The sequence below is a fragment of the Heloderma suspectum genome, chromosome 5 (genome assembly GCF_057233095.1).
Source record: "Heloderma suspectum isolate Gila_16-S chromosome 5, 16-S_ref, whole genome shotgun sequence".
NCBI lineage: Eukaryota > Metazoa > Chordata > Lepidosauria > Squamata > Helodermatidae > Heloderma > Heloderma suspectum.
The window spans coordinates 127,941,524-127,962,142 of record NC_139462.1 but is presented as its reverse complement, the minus strand read 5'-3'; the positions used below and the strand labels follow the sequence as shown (position 1 = coordinate 127,962,142).

At 45.9% G+C, this 20,619-nt stretch overlaps 2 protein-coding genes across 5 annotated transcripts in view; one reads left to right on the top strand and one right to left on the bottom strand.

Moving 5' to 3' along the window:
- Window positions 1-1,188: 1,188 nt before the first annotated feature.
- RETREG3 (reticulophagy regulator family member 3) lies at window positions 1,189-16,400 on the bottom strand. 3 transcript variants are annotated; one of them, XM_084857361.1, is made up of 9 exons: window positions 15,717-16,400; window positions 12,766-12,872; window positions 9,726-9,753; window positions 7,668-7,794; window positions 7,038-7,122; window positions 6,492-6,629; window positions 5,932-6,014; window positions 2,029-2,161; window positions 1,189-1,657 (listed from the first exon to the last, which is right to left on the bottom strand). In XM_084857361.1, exons 1-9 carry the CDS (start codon window positions 16,127-16,129, stop codon window positions 1,206-1,208), a joined length of 1,566 nt encoding a protein of 521 aa, XP_084713487.1. In that variant the 5' UTR covers window positions 16,130-16,400; the 3' UTR covers window positions 1,189-1,205. The 3 variants fall into 3 exon arrangements, with proteins under 3 accessions (XP_084713487.1, XP_084713488.1, XP_084713486.1); XM_084857362.1 differs by having other exon boundaries at window positions 9,726-9,756; window positions 15,151-16,074; XM_084857360.1 differs by having other exon boundaries at window positions 9,726-9,756; window positions 15,717-16,074.
- Window positions 16,143-20,619, top strand: part of TUBG1 (tubulin gamma 1) — a 19,569-nt gene continuing 15,092 nt past the window's right edge. Inside the window, exons 1-4 of one of the 2 annotated variants that reach the window (XM_084857364.1) lie at window positions 16,143-16,311; window positions 16,718-16,830; window positions 19,100-19,267; window positions 19,786-19,854. In XM_084857364.1, the coding sequence (XP_084713490.1) occupies window positions 16,263-16,311; window positions 16,718-16,830; window positions 19,100-19,267; window positions 19,786-19,854 (399 nt within the window). In that variant the 5' untranslated portion in view covers window positions 16,143-16,262. Of the gene's footprint in view, window positions 16,312-16,687; window positions 16,831-19,099; window positions 19,268-19,785; window positions 19,855-20,619 lie in introns of both variants that reach the window. The other variant, XM_084857363.1, reaches the window with a different exon arrangement.

Below are 20,619 nucleotides of genomic sequence, written 5' to 3'. Positions count from 1 at the left end.
TAAGCCATTCTGAATTAAATAGCTTTAAATAGTCAAAACATTGCTGCTGTACTAAGGTTACAGAAATACCCTCAAATGATGCAGCACTACTCCTACATTGTATTCCCAGGGTTTTTTCCTAAGGGAATATTCTTAAACCGCAAATTCTATGGTTATGCCACACTTGGAAAATCCTGGGGAAGCAGGCCCTGGCTTTGCTACCAGCTTTCAGCTGTGATACTAGTCAACTAACTTTCTATAGTAGCTGTGCAGCTTTCTTCAAATAGGAGAGGGGGGCATCTGAGAACACTCAGCACCCATGGATTCAGAAATTACTGGCAAGTCAGCAATAGCTAGACAGGCCAGAGTGACAGGCCCCTTGTCAGGTGACCTATAAGAAATCAGATGACTTCAATTTGGGGACAAGGCATTTTTTAATGAGGAAAAGTGTTCTTGGCTCCCACACTGTTGTACGCTTACCATGTTATAGGGGGACTAGGGGCCAATCTCATGTTGCTTCTCCTTGAGCCTTCAAAGGACTAGGTTGGAGAGTATTCTTCCAGTACTGGGATCTTCTTTAAAATAATAAAAAGTAATGTAGATGTGCGTGAGAGGGATTCTAACCCACTAAAATATTATTGCCATTATGATGTGCGAAAAGAGCCTGCTTACAGCTGCAGGGTTTCAAAAGGTATAAATCTGGGGTTGTTCTGTGCAAATATTTACTGGGGATAAAGGTAGTTTCCAATACCTCAGGGGTGTCAGAGACCAATACTCATACACAGAGGTACACTTTATTGGACCTAAGGATTTAAATCCTAAATCAGCAGCTTGGTACAACAGTCGCCTCCATTGCTCAAGAGATTTGTCTGGCTTTTTATCCAGCTTTTAAATTAAAGACAATTCCTGCTGCCTAACTTCTGCTGCATTAAACAGAAGCTAAGATCTGTCTTTGACACCCATTTAACAAGGACAACAGCAGCAGCAGGAATAGGACATTTTGGCTTTGAACAACGAGTGCAACCCACAGCAATCTAGAAAGGTACCTCACAATCTTGTCTGATTTTGCCCCAGGAGGAGCTTGTTCTAAAATTCAAACCATCTTCCAAATTTGCCCAGCTAGATCATACACCAAACAGTGGGATACTATCTTATTCTTGCACAGGGCTCCTCCACCTCTGCTCCATGAGACAGAACAGCCACAAAAGGGAAGGGAAGACAATTATTTATTGGCCACGGGAACTGGAAGGATCCATCTGATTCAACTCTGACTGATCCAACAGTTCAAAGTCATCCCCTTCAGCATCTGTGTCCAGCTCCGAGCTGGAGGTCCGGAGGAAGGCCTTGGCACTTTGCTGCCGTCTGTTGCCACGCATGGAGCCCGGCTGGGAGGCTCCAGACAAGGCCAGCTGGATCATTCCCCTGGTTACAAAGCCAGCTAAGTCATCTGTAAGGTTGTGCATCAATGGCAGCTCACCCAGGAGGATCTCCGAGGTCACTTCCTCCTGCTCATGAGAGAGACCGTTATCTTCCTGGCCCTGTATACGGGAGGCAAGGCTTGGGATGCCTATACTGGTGTCATCTTCATCATCTATGCCTGTCATCTCAGGGTTGATGGAAGGGAAATCTGGAAGATCTCGGGCAAATGATTCCTCAGGGTCACTGTGGCCATCGAAGTCTAAGGAGAGAAAGACAGTTCGGCAGTTAAAACCATGACATGGCTTCTTCCTTAACCACCAAGCACAGTTTAACTTCATTTTAGAGAACAATTCCTTTTATAGAATTCATTTTATGCTATATTGCCTCCCCTGGAAATCCATGATCTGGGAAGTAACATTTATCAGCGTGAAAGGGAGCCATATAAAACCCACTTGTACGTACTTGCCTGAACTGACCCTTCTGCATGAAAAAGAAAAAAATCAAGCCTTCTGTACTACAACAGACACTCAGAATTGAGTCTGAGGGACCAAGAATTAAGTATTAAGTGTAATTTTATAGCAACTATATCTTGCCTCCTTCTTTGCCCACCCCAGTAAGAGCTGTCCTCACCTTCAGATCCCTCTGTCAAGGGGGTTTGGCCTCTCGACAGATTGAATGTCCCATTCTCAGTGTAGGATACTTCTGCATCAGAATGTTCCGAATCAGAGATAGCCAGCTCTTTGGCAACCACTGCATCATCCAACTTGGAAGAAAACAGGCAACAAACAAGCTCTTAGAAAGGTTATTTTCGGTTACCAAACTGGAGAGTATGCACAGACAAAGACAGGAAAGGCCAGTCATTTTATGGAAAAACCTCAAAGAAATTGCAAACAAAAATAAGTGATTTTTCATACACAGAAAGGTACTGCAATCAACATATCCAACATCTACCAAAATCAAAGTAGGCAGAGGCCAAAGTTGATTTTTAGTTTCATACACTTAGAATAATGCACATAACTGGACTCCTGTTGGTCTGATTCTCTTAAACTAATGGTGGGCTGAAATTCCTGTCATGTAAAATCATCTAATGGACCTATTTGGGTGAAAGGGCTCCTGAGGTTTGAATGGAGGAGTTACCAGAAGGAAAAGACTGAAGAATTGGAAAACAGGTGTGTGCATTTGCAAAGCTAACTATGGAATGTGAACAACCAGGACATGTAGTCAAATGACATGTTTTTGCACATTGTACAAAGACTTGGGACAGTATTTAAACTATACTGAAATCAGCAGAACTTTGAGGAAGACATGGACACCAAAGCAGTAGCTAGCAAGCTAGCACACCTCCTGCTTCTAATTATATGGTCTGGGTTGCTCCAGCACTGGTAACTATTTGAGTGAATGTGGAAAGTGTGAATGGATTGAATTTAACTGCACTTTATCTAAATAAAAGTGTTCTAGAAATTACATTTCGGTTTTGAGTCTCAGTCTGTGATCCTGTTCGGATGTAACAGTGGAGTCTGGTGGCAATTCATGGGTTAATTAACCCACAAATTGTGGGGATGCATGCTGTATGCAAGCCGCTTCCCGTTTCCTGCAACAACCTATGAATGCTGCATTTGTAGATTGCTTCTGTGATGTCTGAACCAGACACCTGGGGTTGTTCATGGGTTAACCTGAGGTTGCTTAACCCACGAACAGCCTTGGCAATCCCAAATGACTGGGTTTGGACATCACAGAAACAACCTACAAATGTCACATTCTTAGGCTGTTGCAGGAAACTGGAAGCGGCTTGTTCACAGTGCACGTCCTTGAAATTCCTGGGTTAATTAACCCATGAATTGCTGCTGGACACTGCCATTACTTCCAAACAGGGCCAGTTTCTGCAGGGCCATTTGTGCTTCCCCTGCAAAAACGGGGAGGACTTTTTCATTGAGGGGGAGGGGGGGGATTTTCTTGAATTTTTCAGGATGGGGCTTTAGCCATGGTTACCTTGTTTAGCTTTATGAGGTGGCCAAGGCAGCTTAGTTCCCAGTGGCATTCAGGCTCATCCCTCAGGAAATGTGGCCTGGCCTCACACTGTTATGAGCAGCCATGAAGTGTTTAAAAAAGAGTTACAGGAGCAGGAGGGTGTGTGTGTAAAAGTTAAGTAAGGTAAATATAGCCAAATCCTCCTTTACCCAAAATTTATTTATTTGTTTACAGGATTTATAAACCACTCCACATCTAAGCAGATTCTGGAACAGTGAGCAATAAAAGATAAAAGAATAAAAGACCATATTAAAAATTTGTTATTTAAAAAAAACAGAATACCAGTAAAAACTCTACTGGTCAGTCAAGGAAGGCTTCCTGAAATAAAGATGTTTTCAGGAGGTGCTGGAAGCAACACAATGTTCGCACCTGCCTGACCTCCAGAGGCAGGGAGTTCCATAGAAAGGGGGCCACCACACTGAAGGCTCTTCTCCGGGTGGACTCCAGTCGGGCCATAGGTTTGTGCAGAACCACCAGGAGCATGCCCTCTGATGACCTCAGTGACTGGGCAGGCTGGTAAGGGAGAAGGCACTCTCTCAGGTATCCTGGTCCCAAGTTGTTGAGGGCTTTGTACACTAGTACCAAAACCTTAAAACCTGGCCCGGTAGCAAACAGCCAGCCAGTGTAGTTCCCTCAGCAAAGGAGTTGCATGCTGAAAAGGGGCAGCTCCTGACAACAGCGGAGCTGCTGCATTCTGCACTCCAGCTTACAGAGCAGCCTAAGCCCCACATAGAGCACACTGCAATAACCTCGTCTTGAGGTTACCAGCCTGTGTACCACTGTGGCCAAGTCCAGGAGAGACTGTAGCTGGCAAGCCAGCTGAAGCTGGTAAAAGGCACCACTTGAGCCTCCAGTGACAGTGATGGGCCTAGGAGTACCCTCAGACTATGAACCTGATCATTCAAAGGGAGTGCAACCCCACCCAGAACAGGCAATAAGCCAATCTCCCAGGCTCAGGAACCACTCACCCACAGGGCTTCCGTCTTGGCAGGATTCGGCTTCAGTTTATTGGCCCTCATCCTGCCCATTATTGAGTCTAGGCACTGATCCAGGACTTGCACAGCCTCACCTGATTCAGATGCCACAGGGAGATAAGAGTTGTGTGTCATCAGCATTTGGCTTCAAATCCCCTAATGACCACTCTCAGCGGCTTCATATTGATGTTGAACAACACTGGGGACAAGATAGTACCCTGCGGAACCCCATAGCTCAATTGTCACTTTCTGAAATCAGCCCCACAGGTAAGATTGGAACCACTGTAACACAGTGCCTCCAATGCCCAACCCATGAAGTCGATCCAGGAGGATATCATGGTTGATGGTATCAAAAGCCGCTGAAAGACTGAGCAGAATTAACAGGGTTGCACTCCCCCTGTCTCTCTCCTGATAAAGGTCATCCATCAGGGTGACCAAGGCTGATTCAGTCCTGTAATCAAGTTGAAACCCAGACTGAAATGGGTCTAGGTAATATACCATAGCCACCTGAGGATAATACTTCATGCATTTGATGAAGTAAATTCTGCTTCTCGATAGCTTATGACATTTGCTTGTCTTTAAAGTGCTACAGGACTCTTGTTTTGCTACAACCCTCTACACTGCTTCCCCTCTGGAAGTTATAATCTTAGATACAAAAGGGATAGGCAACCTTACTGGGTCATGGGCACATTTAGCATTTTGAGGAATTGTCCTGGGCACCACCACAAAATGACTGCCATGGGAGGCATGGCAAAGGACAACCTGCCCAAAAGACTGAGTACAAGGCAAAGGTGGGGGTCACACTAAACAACTCTATTTAACCCAGTTTTCAGCAGAAACAGCAACACTGTTTCAAAAGAAGCATATTTCATAGCAATCTCAGCTGCCAGTATGAAAATGTGTGTGCTCTAGCTGAGAGGGGCAGGGCACCTTGGCGAGTGCCAAGGAAAGTGCCTAGAGTGCATTTGTGCTTATGGGCACCATGTTGCCTACCCTTGAGACACAGTCAAGCAATGTTTAGTCACCTTTAATTTTACATTAAGTGAATTAAACCAACAAGGATCAATTTATGTGTCTTTTTCTAAGTTCATGAGAGTAAAAGTCTCTAATGGTGGCCTTTGCCCACTTTGATTTTGGTTGACTATGGATGTTTTGATTGAGAAATCTTAAAGAATATGAAAAAAAAACTTGTATTTGTGTTGCAATTTCTTTGAGGTGGTCTATTCCTTGTTCCCTAACTTGTGGCCTATGGTGCTTGAGAAAAAGAACTGTGTCACCCCTCCTAATCTTACTAGAATAGTCAGAAGCAGAATCTGCTTCTGAGAATTTAAGACATGGTGCTTACAAAGCAAATCCAATGACACTATAAAAACAATTTCATATTCAAATTAAGAGGATGAATAAAGCTACCAGAAGACACCACATGCTTCAAATCAAGAAAATATGAACAGAAACTCACAGGCTACCCTGTTGCCCCTCCCACCAATCCCAGCAGTATCCCATGCTTTAGCAAGATCTGTGCTATATTTACCTTGGGGCAGAAAGCAGCAAGCTCTTCTTCACTGTCACTCCCATCAGCACTAGCAGGATGCTGCCTCAGCATCTGGTGTCGCACTGCAGTGAAATTGGAGCCCAGAGTAGCAGTTATGGATTGGAACAAAACAACTCAGCATGTCCACAAAGAAGCCAAGAAAAAGAAAAGAGTGCTGCATTAAAGCAAGGCTATAGAGAGATAAGCTACTAGGACTGGAAACCAGAGACTGCAGAGGGGAGGGATGGACACACCAAGCATCAGAATGACAACTGACCTCTGTGCCCTAATTAGGATGGCCACAATTCTAATCTCCTGTTTTTGGCAATCAATTGTTCCTTGACTGCAAGAAGCACTAATTTCCAAGCAATTGTGGTTAGGTGAGGAGGAACTTTCTAAAGCAGCCACTGGCTCATTCACTACTTTGATCCAAACCACTAAGGTGCCAAGTCTCTCATGTCACCAGCAAGAAGGGGCAGCTCACAAGAATGTAATATGCAACATCCCCCCCCCCACCCATGAACTGGTGGCAGTTAATACCAGCCATGTACCAGACTCACGTTGCCTCTCTTTATGCTTGGCCATCATGTAGCCATGAACGCTGAAGTCTAATCGCCGCAGAGCTGGCTCCAGTTTGGTGTACAGACGCTGACCAAGGTGGTGGTACACAGCAAGTGGCCACAGCAGGAGGGAAAGCACTGGAGGAAGAGGATGATTAGAAGGCTGGTGCTCAGCTGCTCAATGAACACGCCCAAGAAGCGTTTTGGGACAGATATTTAGGGTAACACAGTAAGTACACACAGTTTACAACAGGGGTGGGCAACTTGTGGCCCTCCAGATTTTTTGGTCTACAACTCCCATCAGCTCTAGCCAGCACAGCCAATGGTGAGGGATCATGGGAGTTGTAGGCCAAAACATATGGAGGGCCACAAGTTGCCCACCCCAATTTACAATGAAACGAAAGCAAGTTGGAGCTGGCTCTGACTGAACTCAGCTGTCAGCTCACAGCTTGGCATAACTGTACATTTGTATATACAAATGCTCTGCCCTTTCAAGTGAAGGGCACTCTTACTGTCCAGTCCTCCTTTTGACACACAGCTACTCACTTGTTAAATAGGCAAGACAGACACCTGGAATGTACTGGCCCAGCACAGCCAAAAATGTGAGGACACCACAAGCTAGAAGGCAGAACTGGAGAAACAAAACACAAAGTTAGTTTCTACTGAATTAAGGAGAGTGAGCAAACTGGCTCTTATGGCCCAAGACCATACAAGCACATTTTGACTGCTGCCAGCAAACTGATTCCTTGGGAATGCAGGCCAAAACACACATCCTGCTTGAGAAGCCTTGCATAAGCAGGGGGATGGGCAGAAGACTCATGAACTGCAGCTGTCTTTGGGTCTTGGGTGGTGTTGACAGAATCAGGGCAAAACCTCGAGAATATAGGTGGAAGTAAAACCAGTCTGTTGGAAGTTCCATCATGTCGGATGGCTGCAGTTTTTTCTGTCTGCCCTTTTCCACACTTTCCCTTTGTAACTGCCTCCAGTGTTCCCCTCCCAGCACAGAAAGTATACCTGTACAAGCATTTATGTACACAGTTACAGATGTAGTATGAACAATCCTCCTTGCACATAATGGGTAATTCAGACCGGTGCTGTTCTCAAATCTTTGTTTTAGATTAACCCTCCCCCTTGCCCATTACCAAATGGCTGGTACCAGTAGGGGCTGCTTTTCACCTTGCCCGGATTTTGCCTTTTGAAGCCCAACAGGTTCCTCATGAAGCTCTCTCCTGTGACCCATCCTTCTGCCAAATAGTGACATAGTTCAGGCACACTCAGCAGTTGGGGGTGGACGTAGCCCCAGCTGGAGGAACAAAGATGACATTTTACCTTGCTAATAAAGTATCAATAAATGGATCCTATGGCAGTTTTAAAATGGCCGATTCATTCTCATTACACTTCTATGAAGCAACTTAATCTTCAGGTTTTACAAATGAGAAACCAAGACAGGGAGAGAAATCCCATGGCCCTTAGACAGTGTGTGTGTGTGTGTAATAGGATAGTTCAGATTCCTGGAGTCCGAGCTCAGAGACACCACCTCAGACCCTGGACAGAGACTCACACCTCAGTCCGACCTCAGACCGTGGAGTCCGAGCTCTCCGCTCCCTCCCCCTCACAGCCAGCATGGAGAGAACCAGCTTGCAAAAATGACCTTGGAAAGGGGATGGTTCTGTGGGTGGGGAGGGGACTGGGGAAGCAGGGACACGTGCTATCCCCAGCCTCCTCCCTCCTCCTCTGCAGAGTCCTAGGGAGATGGATAAAAACGCCAGTCTAGCAAAAATGTAGAGCGGGGGAAGCGCGGAGGTAAAGCAGATTGCCTCTGAGCTCCTCCCGCTCTGCATAGGATGCTTGTCAGTGTCCGAGTTCAGAGGCTGACAGGCATCTGGATAAGACTGCGTCCTAAAGTAGTGATTTGTCCTTGTTAAGTCCATAACAGAAGTGGAACTTGAAGCTACATCTCTTATTTACTGCAACCTGCCTCTGCATTTCAAATTCATACTTGCTTAATCTGAGGGGAGGCTTTCCCAACCACCAGCGACCCTGCTTGTGAGATTGCAGTTTTCCCACCACCGGGAGCACTAGAGAAACAGTTATCTCACTGGAAAGGCGAAAGCATCTCCCCATCCTCAGTATTCCACCTGTGAGATGTTATTTCTGTAACTACAAGGGGTGGAAAAACAGTAATCCCTAGATCTCAGTGGGCTGGGAGAGTAGATTCAAACCTCCCCATCCCTGTGTGCTGAAGGGTGTGTGTGTGAGTGAATGCACTTATGGGTGTGGACCGTGACCCCTTGGGGCCAAAAAAGTTGTGCACCTCTGCGCACATATCCCACAGAAGTATGTGGCACCCTGACTGTGGAATGAGCTCCCTAGAGAGGTTCGTGTGGCACCTATGTTGTACTCCTTCCAGCGCCAGGTGAAGACCTTTTTATTCTCCCTTTTTTTTAAAGCATTTTAGCTTCCTAATCTTTTAGCTCTGGCATTTTAAATCCGTATTTTAAATACCTGCATTGCTGCTAGGTTTTATTCTGCTTGTACCGTTATATTGTGGTTTTAACCTTTCATATTTTATATTGTTTTATGCTGTACCTTGTGGTTTTAATTTTTATGACCCGCCCAGAGAGCTTCGGCTATTGGGCCGTATAGAAATAAAATAAATAAAATAAAAATAAGTAAATTATTTTTCTCAATTTAAATGGGACATGAACTGAAGGAATTTGTTATGGGAGGTAGCCTGCTGAAGTTCAGACAAACCACCCTTATGCAGTCATGATTAGGTTGCTTAAAGAGTGCTAAGGGGGCAATTAAACTCCATTAAGTGACCTTCACTGTACATTCAAAGAGATTAAAGAGCAGCAAAATGAGTGGATTTTACCATTTTTTCCAATACATTCTTCCAGAAAAACTGGGGATTCACAGAACTATGTGAATGTAGAGTTCAAGGCCTCAGGTTCAAGGCTTTCAGCCCAATCTTAATTAAGTTTTACTCTGGGACTTGCTTTGCGGTAGTCTTACTTCCAAGGAGGCGCAGGATTGCAGCCTTAGTTACAAAATATCAGGAGAGGCAGGTGAGTAACAATATTTAGAAGCAACGCATCTTTCCTTCAAACCACCCATTCAAGATCATTCGCTGCCAGTAATGTTTAAATTAACAAATAAGCATCACAGCTAAGCAACACAAGCACAGATAACATGAAACATGCAATAAAGAAAAGGGGACTGAATTTTTCATACCTTTCATTGTCTAATTCATCAGGTTGTGCTACTAGAACATTAAAAACACATCAGAATTAGTTGTAAAAAAATGTCTGGGTAAACACTTTGCTGTATCATCAAAACATGCAGATAAATCATGCATGCATTTTTACTACGGACAGCCAGTAACTGAAAACATCATGAGTATAGTACTTTGTCACGTGTGCCTCTGCTTTTATAAACTGTTACACTCTCATCTTATTAAATTATTTTATTTAAAATATTTATATACCACTCTTCATTGCAGCTTCCAGTAAATTTACACAGTAATGCCAACTCTGTTACCAAACATCACTACCTCAGCCTTGCAACCAATATTTAAGCTTGTGCAAATACCCTTTTTGAGTCCTAATCTAAGACAATGATTATCAAAATATACACAGGCCTTCTTAGGGAGGAGCAGGCAGTTACCATGAGAAGCATGAGCATGTCCTCACTGGATGTTTGAACTAGGTCCCAATCCAAGCCCACTGCCTTTCAGCCAACACAATGCCAAAGTGACTGCGTTGCCTGACCTGTATCAATTGCCAGTACTGGGAGGAAAAGTGAGGTAATTTAAGATTTGAAAACCTCTCTTCCAGGCACCACTGAAGCATGCCCCAGGCCTAGAACAAGGTTTTTCTCTCCTCTTCTCTCTTTGCCCAGACAGGAACGGAGAGTGACTTGGAAAGTGACTTTGCGGCATTTTATGCCAAGATTATAGTTAACAAGTCCTTTACAAACAAATCCCTCTCTCATTAGTAACAGGACTTAAAGTGAAGGACATGCATGAATTCAGGCTCTTCTTATTTCTACTCCAGAAATGTTTGCTTATATGAATGTTAGGGTTCACTCCATCCCACCCAAGAATGCCTCTGTCCAAAGGGAATTACTTCTACCTGTCTATAGAGCTCAGTAGAGCCCAGCAGTAAATAACTCAGATGGCTTCCTTCAACATGACCTTGCTTGTAGGAGAAAGTGGGCAATTGTGTGTAAACTGCATACAACGCATACCTTCCTGAATGACCCTATAGGAATTTCTTATGCTGCTTTCCGCTGTTGGTGTGAAAGCAGTCAGAAAAGGCTAGGGAGGCTCACTAAGACATTAAGGGTGCAATCCTATGCATGTTTAGACAGACAAAAGTCCTATAACTCCCAACATTCCCCAGCCAGCACAGGACTTTTGTCTTTCTAAACATGCACAGTATTGCTCCTTAACAGTGCAGTTTTATATATGTCTATTCAGAAGTAAGCCCCTCTGAGCTCAATGATACATGCTCCAAATATGTATATATAGGATTACAGCCTCAGATCCTCTGCTCTAGGAATAGAAAATCTTCCCTCTTTCAGGATAAATTTAAATAGTGTATTTAGGAAATTATCATTTCTTACTCTTGTATCCTTCTAAGGTCCTCAGAAGCATTTTATCTAGACATGTAAAATTTCCAGAAATTCCAAGCCATGGGGAAAAATAAGCGGGGGGGAGGTTAAAAATGGAAGTTTTATGCAAAATGGAAAACTATGCAATACTTTTTTTTAGCATTCTTTACAGATCTAAAGTCACTTTGTTATGTATAACTTGGTTGGCTCAAAAAATTATCATTACAATTTCAAAGATTTAAGACTAAACTCAGTAAATCTGTAATTATTGTGTGAATAAACTATACTTTTCAACAATATACCAAACATGATAATTTTATGAGCAAACCAAGTTACACATAATACATTTTAGGTTCCTATTTTGTCTGACCAGAGTGAAATTCAGCAAGTAGTCCCTGAAACATCTGAATCATCCTAGAAGCCAGAAGCAGGAAGAGCCGGAGGCAGAGGAAGGCTGATATCCAGCATCTATCTGTTCCTGTTGGTGAGGAATTGGTTGGGTTGGGGTTTAGGAAATCTGGTCTGAGGGAAAAGCTACTGAGTGCATATTTAGCTGGGGAAGACTCTCTTACCTATTAGGAATGATAATTAATTTAAGAACCTTGAAGCAATCTCAATCTGTTATTTGAAGAGTGACGTTTTATTCCCTTTTCTAAATATTTCTCCTTAATAAATATCTTATTTTTTGTTTATTTTGGAAGGTTGTCTCTAGCGATAGTGTCAGTCCCATCCCTACACCATAGGAACCATGCTACTGCATTTCTTTTAGGTATAGAGGTTTTATTTAGGTCGCAGTAGTTAAAGGTTTTATAGTTGAAACAACATTACCTAACGGTGAGGTATACCTGGGAATTTTATTAAAAACTGGGGTTTTTTTTTAGAAAAATACACAGGTGGGATAACCCACACATTGTTCTATCACATGCAGTGGCAGGATATCTATAGTATTTTCTCACATTTCAGTTTTAGAACTACATTCATTGACTGCTACAGCACTTAACCGTTACAATCCCAGAAACATAGGACACTACAGAACAAAAACCAAACTGTCAAGAATGGATATCTTCTTCACATGTTATGATATGATGTCTTTAGTCACATCTTGGGAAAATCTTGATTTCCTATATCCAAGCCAATACTCCAGTCACTTTATTATGCTAGCTGACAAGCTGACATAAAGTCACTTTAATCATGATGAGTATACCTTTCTGGATTATGAGCTATTACTATATTCTTTTAAAAAAAACTGTATTTGTTTACTATGGCTACTTTCCCAAGAAACTGCACTATAGTTTTGTTCACTTGTGTGCAGATGAAAGGATAATTTAAGATGTATACCAACACGCTGGTTGGCTCAATGCTCAATCTACTGATATATGGCCAAATGTATCTTCACCCTGTAAAAGTTTCCCCGCTTGCAACATTTGATGTTAACAGCAACATACAGACAAAAACAGAGCTCCAGAACACCTAAGTAAGATCTGGATATGCATACTCCCAGGCTCCTCTACTCCTACACTTATTTCAGTTAGGAAGGAGCCCAGCTTATAAGATTCCAGTCAAAACCACTGTTTTGATTGAGGAAGCTTAGAATCCTCGGTCTGAGCCCGGGGGATGGGGTGGGTGAGCCACAAGTGAAATTCAGGGAAATAGAACCTACCTTTTATTTCAGGCCAGATTTTATTCTTCCACTGATCTAAACATACTATTAGTATAAGGGTGAATGCAATCAAGAATATTAGATGGAGAGATGTCAGAGCAAAACACCTGAGGAAAAATAAACTCAGTCAGTACATTGTTTCTCCTGGAACTGTTACATGAAAAGCAGAAGACAGTTCATTTAAGCCATGGAGCAGCAGAAGCCCAGAATAAATAATGATGACCTTAGGACCAGCACTAGCAGGTTAGAGAGCAAAAAGTATTACATAGATAGTACCCCAAGGGTTCAAAACAACCCTCCTACATTATTCACTAAACCACATTCTCCTGACAAATGTTTAAACAATCCAGTTTTAAGAGGTTTTGGCACTGTGACAGAGAATTCCAGTTACTGCTAAAAACCTTTCATCCTTGTGCAGCACCTTTCATCCTTGTGCAGCATCTGTCACCTTGCCCAACAAGATCTTATTCTACTGCCCCCCCCATCTTTCCATTTTTATGCTTAACATCCAGCCTGATCATGAGCTTTAATGAGCAAAAATATTTCACACAGGAGATGTCAGACACCAATCTGTAACAATGCCAATCTGCCTTTTGTATCCTACCAATGGAATGAACACACTGCAAGATTTTTTTTTTTTTTTTACCACGCAAATAACTTGGTTAAAAGATACAACAAAAAGCCACTTAAAAAAGCAATACTGCTGCTCCAGGATGATGGAAGATCAAATGTCAGAGATTTTTCTCAAGAGACAAGGGCTCCCTGGCTTCTGCCTAGGGATGGCGGAGAATTTCTCTCCGAAACTTCGGGGGGCCGAGCGCCAACGTGTTCGGCCCCCCGAACAAGTTTCGGGGAGAAATCCTCCGCCCCCCCCGGGACGGGACTTACCTTCCCTGAATGTCCCTCCCGGCGGCGGGTCCGGCTGGCGGTTCGTCCGGTGTTCGAGCGGGGCGGGAGCGGCAGCCGGTCTTTCGACCGGCTGCCGCCCCCGCCATTGCAATGAAAGAAAAAAAAAAAAAGTCCCCTGATAGGCTACGTGACGATTCACGTAGCCTATCACGGCAAGATTTGCAAAGTCAGCCGTGATAGGCTACGTGAATCGTCGCGTAGCCTATCACGGGTGACTTTAAAAAAAATAATAAAAAATGTGTGTACGGATAATGGCGGCCCCCATAGGGAGCCGCCATTCCCCTTCCTTATTTGGTCGCTGTAGTCTACGTCAATATTTACATAGACTACGGCGAAAATAAGGGCAACGCTATTTGCGTTGCCCTTATTTTCGCCGTAGTCTACGTAAACATTGACGTAGACTACAGCAACTAAATAAGGAACGCGAATGGCGGCTCCCTATGGGGGCCGCCATTCGCGTACGCGTTTTTTTTTTTTTTTAAAGTCACCCGTGATAGGCTACGTGACGATTCACGTAGCCTATCACGGCTGACTTTCCAGATCTAGCCGTGATAGGCTACGTGAATCGTCACGTAGCCTATCAGGGGACGTTTTTTTTTTTACTTTCGTGTTCGCGGCCGGGCGAGGCGGGAAGCCTCCTCCCCGGCCTGAATTTCGGCCGGGCGAGGCGGGAAGCCTCCCCCCCCCGGCCTGAACTTCGCGGGGGGAGCAGCAAAGCGCTCCCCCCCACCGCGAAAAAGCTGCGAGAAAAGGTAAGTGACTTTCGTTCACCCCTACTTCTGCCACATGATGCATACCCTGGTGCTTGTAATGTGTGGTTTCCTACCCCCATCCTTTGAAAAAATTGGTTCCAAAAGTAGCTCAGCATGGAGATGCTGCAGCTACTTGAAGACAGCACAGGGGTTGAACTGCACATTTCTCATTGTTACCTTGAAGGGATTGTTGCAGCCACAGCAGCTTGATGCTGAAATAAGGAGCGTGTTATAACAAGACACTAAGGTTTTTAAAAAGTGGAATCCATGACTCTCTAAAAAGGGGGACAAGAAGCCAGCAATCTGGTCATCCAGAGGCCCAGGCAAGTGACAACATAGAGGCAGACCTTGGGTGGGTAAGTACAAACATTTGCTGAGTGGGGTGATGAGAATCAATCCCACCCCAAACTGAAGGGGGTTCCATAAAAGGCACCTGAGTTTCAAGGGACTCACTTGCCAAAAATCATTGGGAACCTCTGCATTAAACTAGCTTTGCCCATCAACTGGCTGTACTGAAAAGCTTAAGTCCAGAACTTCCCCATCCAGCATCCAAGCAGAACCATTAAGCCCACATGGTGTCCCATGTCCCCACGGCAAATGCAGGGTTGGCAGGCACACCCATCAACAGCCTTCATTTTTCATTACAGTGAGTGATGAAACTTTTGAAGTTCAGCATGTTCTAACCTGTCTGACAAAACAGAACTGGGTAATGACTTTTACTGACCCATTTTCTCTTGGTAAAAGTACACATGAACTTTCTAAGTAACAAAATTCAAGCAAAAATGGAGATGCCATTCAAATCTCATTTCTAGACACAAGAAAACACAAATAAGCTTATTCACTTCAGAGAGATACTGCCTTGATTTCAAAATAGTAGACCCCAACAAAAAAGGAGTTTTCTACACAGTGGGGGAAGTTTTTCTCTGTCTGTTCGTTTTAACTTCCTATTCAAGGCCAAATGCAGGTTTGGGAGCTGGAGGAGTTAGCCCTTGTGCGTTCGCAACTGTGTGCCAGTTCCGAATCAGGAGGGCTGGGAAGGGCCCAGCGGGTCACGGAATCCAAACGCTCCCCTGGAACAAGGCACCCAGCTCCAAAACCACCTCCAAGAGAGGCCAGGCGGTATTTTTCCTGGAAGGAGAACTGCCGGCGTCTCTAATTCCTCCTCCGCTGCCTTACTCCAAGTAGCACCGAGCAGATTCAAGGAAGAGCGAACGCCCGCCCGCCCAATCTGTCTCCGCTGCGGGGAGAGCCGCTCGCCCCCAGCCCGGCCCCTTCGCCAAGGATGCGCACCCGAAGGCCGCGTGGGCCACAGCCCAGCCGAGCGCGCTCCTCGCTGGCCTCTCCCACACGAGCGCGGCCTGCAGAGCACTCAGCGCCGGTTCGTAAGGCCCCAGCCGGGCCCCCAGGAGAGCGCTCAGCGCGCGCACTCGCCGCTCCCGCTCCGATGACGGGGCCGGGGCCGCGCTGAGGGAGCCGCCAGTGCGTCCTGCCGCCGCCGGCGCCGCCATTCTTCTCGCGCCCAGAGTCACCGGGAAACCGGCGGGAGGGAGGAGGGGATCATCGCTCTCCGTCACCCACGGCCGCCTCCGCAGCACTACCTCACGCACGACCCAGCGGCCATGGCGAGGGCGGACGCGCCGCCTCGCGCACGGAACAGCCGCGCCGAACCCGCACGCGCAGGCTCCGCTCCCGCTCCGGCGCATGCGCGCTGCCAAGGAGAGCCGGATCGCAGGCCGCGGCGGGAGGAGGCGCGGAAGGCCCCGCGCCGGCAACGGGCTTCATTTCCAGGCGGGAAGGAGCCGCGACGAGCTTGCGGGAGGCCGCCGCCGCGCCGCTATGCCGCGAGAGATCATCACGCTGCAGCTGGGGCAGTGCGGCAACCAAAGTAAGCCCAAGCGGACAGGCCCGCGGGGATCCGGAGGAGCGGGCTCCCAGGCGCGCTGAGCCGGCCGCGGGCCCGGCCCGGCCCGGCCCGGCGCTCAGGCTCTGCGTGAGGGGGAGGGCGAGAAGGAGGGGCCTGCTCACCGGCTGGGCGGGCAGGTCCTAGGGCAGAGCCTGGCTCCGGGGGGCTGCCTGTCCTGGGCTGCTGGCCCTGTGGCGTTAGGATAAAGCCCCGCGGAATGCGTGGAACTGCCAGGCTCGGCCTGAGCACCGCTTGCGATTCCAGAGATGCCACTGGCACCGAAACAGCCGTGGGCGAACCACCTCCCCCGTTCGGCCTTCTTAATGCCTTTTCTCTTCTCCGCCTGATAACGAGGCAGAGGCCCTCAGGCTCTTTTCTACTGTTGCAGTTGGGTTTGAGTTCTGGAAGCAGCTCTGCGCAGAACACGGCATTAGCCCTGAGGGTATTGTGGAGGACTTTGCCACTGAGGGCACTGACCGCAAAGATGTCTTTTTCTATCAGGTAGTACAATAGTTTTCCCCTTGCCTTGTAGGGCTCACAATGGGTTCTGTGGATGGTCTGCCTCGGATTCAGCCAAGGACTGAATGTGCGCTACTTGTGAAAGCATAATGTACTTGCTCAGCCGTTGATCAACTCATATTTCATGCTTTTCCTCCTCTGCTTGGGCTTCCTCTCTAATGATTTTTGGACAGATGTTTTACTTGCTCCTCTGTGAAAATAACAGTAAATATTTATTCTTTGATCAAAAACCCTTCAGATTTAGAGATAGTCAAGTTTCTTACAAATTTGATCATGCACCAGGAAGCATGGAAATTGTAAGTGTATTATTAAAGGTATTTTTAGTTTGCCCTTTATCCTAAAACAGGTATCTCCATTCTTTCTGAATTGGTGGGCACATTTGGAATTTTGCAAGTATGTGTGGGCACTCACAAAGTGGCTGCCATATATTGCATTTATATCTTGCCTTTCCTCTTGCAAGGAACCCAAGCTGGCTTGCACGATCCTCCTCTCCATTTTATCCTCCCAACTCTGTGAGGGTAGGTTAGGCTGAGAGGCCGTGAATGGGGACTAGAACTGGGGTCTCCCAAGTCGCAGTCTGACAATCTAACCATTACACCACACTGGCTCTCAGACCTCACGTCTGCCTTGTACTTTGGTTCTTGGGGAAGTTACTTTTCTTTTAGTCTCGCTAGTTTGCCTTCTGAGAAATGAGTGTTTTGTGACTGGCCATGCCTACCATGGCCACCATTTTATGAATGGATAAACCCCCCACCCCATGGCAACTATTTTGTGAGGGCACCCACGGCACTCAGTGTGCCCGCTGCCCAAAAAAATGTGTGGACCCCTGCTGAAAGAGCACAATATGTGAGACTGCAGAAAGGGCTGCTCCAGTTGGACTCTTCCTGTCCCCCCCTCCCCCCAGGCAGGGCTAAGTGACATCCATGGCCCTGTGGGGAAGAAGGAGCGAGGGAGACAGGAGCAGGCAAAGGGAACATCAGGGCCTGCTCCAGTTGGCTTGCCTCTCCTTTGGGAGATGAGAGCGGGGAGCAGGGCCATCCCACCAGCCCTGCTGACAGTCTGTGTAATTTTTTTTCCTCTTCCCCTGCATCGCCTTTTCCTTGTGTATTGTGTCTTTTTTAGGTTGTAAGCCTGAGGGCAGGAACTGTATTCTTCACTCATTGATTGTAAGCCGCTCCAGGAGCCTTTTTTGGCTGAGGAGCAGGATAAAAATACTATAAATAAATAAATAACATAACTCTTTGACAGGAGAGTTCACTTACAATTTTTGAGCTTTCTGGAGGATGGTTGGATTTCTAAGAGTATTATCTTAAACCAAATGATTTTTTTGAACACAGAATTACTATGTTGTTCAAAAAGAAATGTGCTGAATTACTGCTCCTGTAGCTATATACACTTCCATGTGAATCCTAAACATTCAGATATTTCCGCTCGTTCCACATTTCTCATTTCCATATTTGATTTCCCCATTACACCTGAGAACAAATGCTTGAAAACAAACTAGTTGTAATTCCTCCCCCTTTCCCATCAAGCCACGCAGTCATACATTAAAGATGTGTTAGGCATATGTAATGGAGTTCTTTAAATGGCTGCCTTTTGCTGCTGTAGTAGCCTAGCCCCTTTCAGAGTTGAAACCCTTCTAGGTGTTCGCAGTGGCACTCAGCCACTCCCCCACCTCTAAAGCTGATGTGCCTTCCCCTGATCCTCCCCCAATTCTGCCTTCAATAGCTGTTCTGGAGCCCTGATGGTGGCTTTCAATGGAATCCCAAAGTGGGAAACTCAGCAAATCTGCCTTTCCTTCACTCTTCCCCCCTGCCCCCAGCCCTTTTCACAGGCTAACTCCAGCCAGCCCCTGGCCATGCTCCCTCCCACTGTCTGCCAACCAGAGATGAGAAAAGGGAGACAGGGAGAATTTGAACCTTGTTGCTGATGAACTGCCAACTGCTAGCACTCTGGAATCTGTGTTGGCTTCATCACTGTTATACTGAGTGTGGTCAAAGCACTAGCTGTCTTTAATACTTAAAGAAAGTATTGGGGGGGAAATGAGAGGCAAGAAAATTGGGGGAGACTTGGGGAGCCAGAGAGGATGAGGAGCATCTACTATGCCCCCTAGTTACATTTGCTACTGTCAATGTGTAGCATATTTAAAGTTGAGGGTGGCAGTTAGATAAATGATGGGAGAGACAGTGCAGTCTCTGAACTGCTGTCCTTTCTGCAGGTGGCTGAGGGTGTCTGCATTTCTTGTTAACAGGCAGATGATGAGCACTATATTCCACGAGCTGTCCTCCTGGACCTGGAGCCACGAGTGATCCATTCCATTCTGAACTCTCCTTATGCCAACCTCTACAACCCAGAAAACATATACCTGTCTGAGCATGGTGGTGGGGCTGGGAACAACTGGGCCAGTGGCTTTTCACAGGTAAGCGAAAGAAGCTAGGAGTAAACATGGCTTGATTTCTTACAGCAGGCAGGGCTACCTTTCTCAAAGCATGATTTTGTCTGGTAATTCTTATTTGCTTGAATGAAAGAATGCAGCTTCAATAATGGACAGGTTTACACAATCACTGCAGCCCACTGTGGCTTATTTGTGGTGCATGCTGGTGGACGTTTTGAATATTCAACTCCCGATTGGGGTGGGGTGGGGGTTTGCCATAGTTTGCCGTATTGTTAAACAACCCTCAGATAACTCATGCTCAGATGACACAACAAACCATGGCATCCCCCCACTGAGGGCTTATTTATTTATTTATTAGATTTATTAGCTACCTGCCAGCACATGCTACAACGCTCTGTGGCTTAAGTAAGCCACAGTGGGCTGCGGTGATCGTGTAAACTTGGTCATTGTCTGCTTTGTAGAAAAACATAAAACCCACAGTTTGGGGTAAGTCCCACAATGTATCTTATATTCAACTGTATCTCTTATAATTTGCTTTGCAGGGAGAAAAGATCCATGAAGATATCTTTGACATTATAGACAGAGAAGCTGATGGTAGTGACAGCTTAGAGGTAAGGGAAAAACAATAAGAAGCAAGCTGGCATGGAGACATGGGGGGATGTATTCACTCCAGGACTGTCCCAAACTCCCCTACGTACACAGAAATATATATGTCTGAATGTAAAAATATTTTTCAAAAATGAGAAAAAAACCCAGCTTGACAACTACCTATCCATGGTGATTTTAATGAACTATGGAATGTTGAGGGTCTCTGTTTGGGGAGCAAAAATGATGGAGACTCTAACAGCTTTGGGGAACCTGGGCTAGATGTGTGTCATGAGGCTATAACTCAGTATATGGGGAATATCCTGAATCCCCCCCCCCCCCCCCGCTGTGCTGCAGGTCTCCTCCTGTTACATACTGGGGATTCATCAACATTTTGTTGCGGGTCCCCACTTGTGCCTTCTAATAACATTCTTGGAACCATCCATGTTAATCAGTTGTGAAATGGGCTGCCCTAGACTAAGGTCGTGGCTCCTACATGCTCATGGAAAATCCCCAGGTTTTAATTCAGGGGTGGGGAACCTCAGGTCCAGGGTCCAAATCCAGCCCTCCTGGGGTCTCAGTCTGGCTGTATGGGGTTTCCCAGATGGCAACAGGCCCTGGTCCCACCCCTTTTCCCCCAACCACTCATCATTTGGTGGTTTCCTGGCTTTTGTGCAGTTTTTCCCATTCTAAAAGGTTGAAATTCCTCTCCAAAGGCTGAGTTGCTGGCAGGAAGGTCTTTAACCTACAATATGCTGGCATATTTTGTATTTTGGCCCCCACCCCTTTTG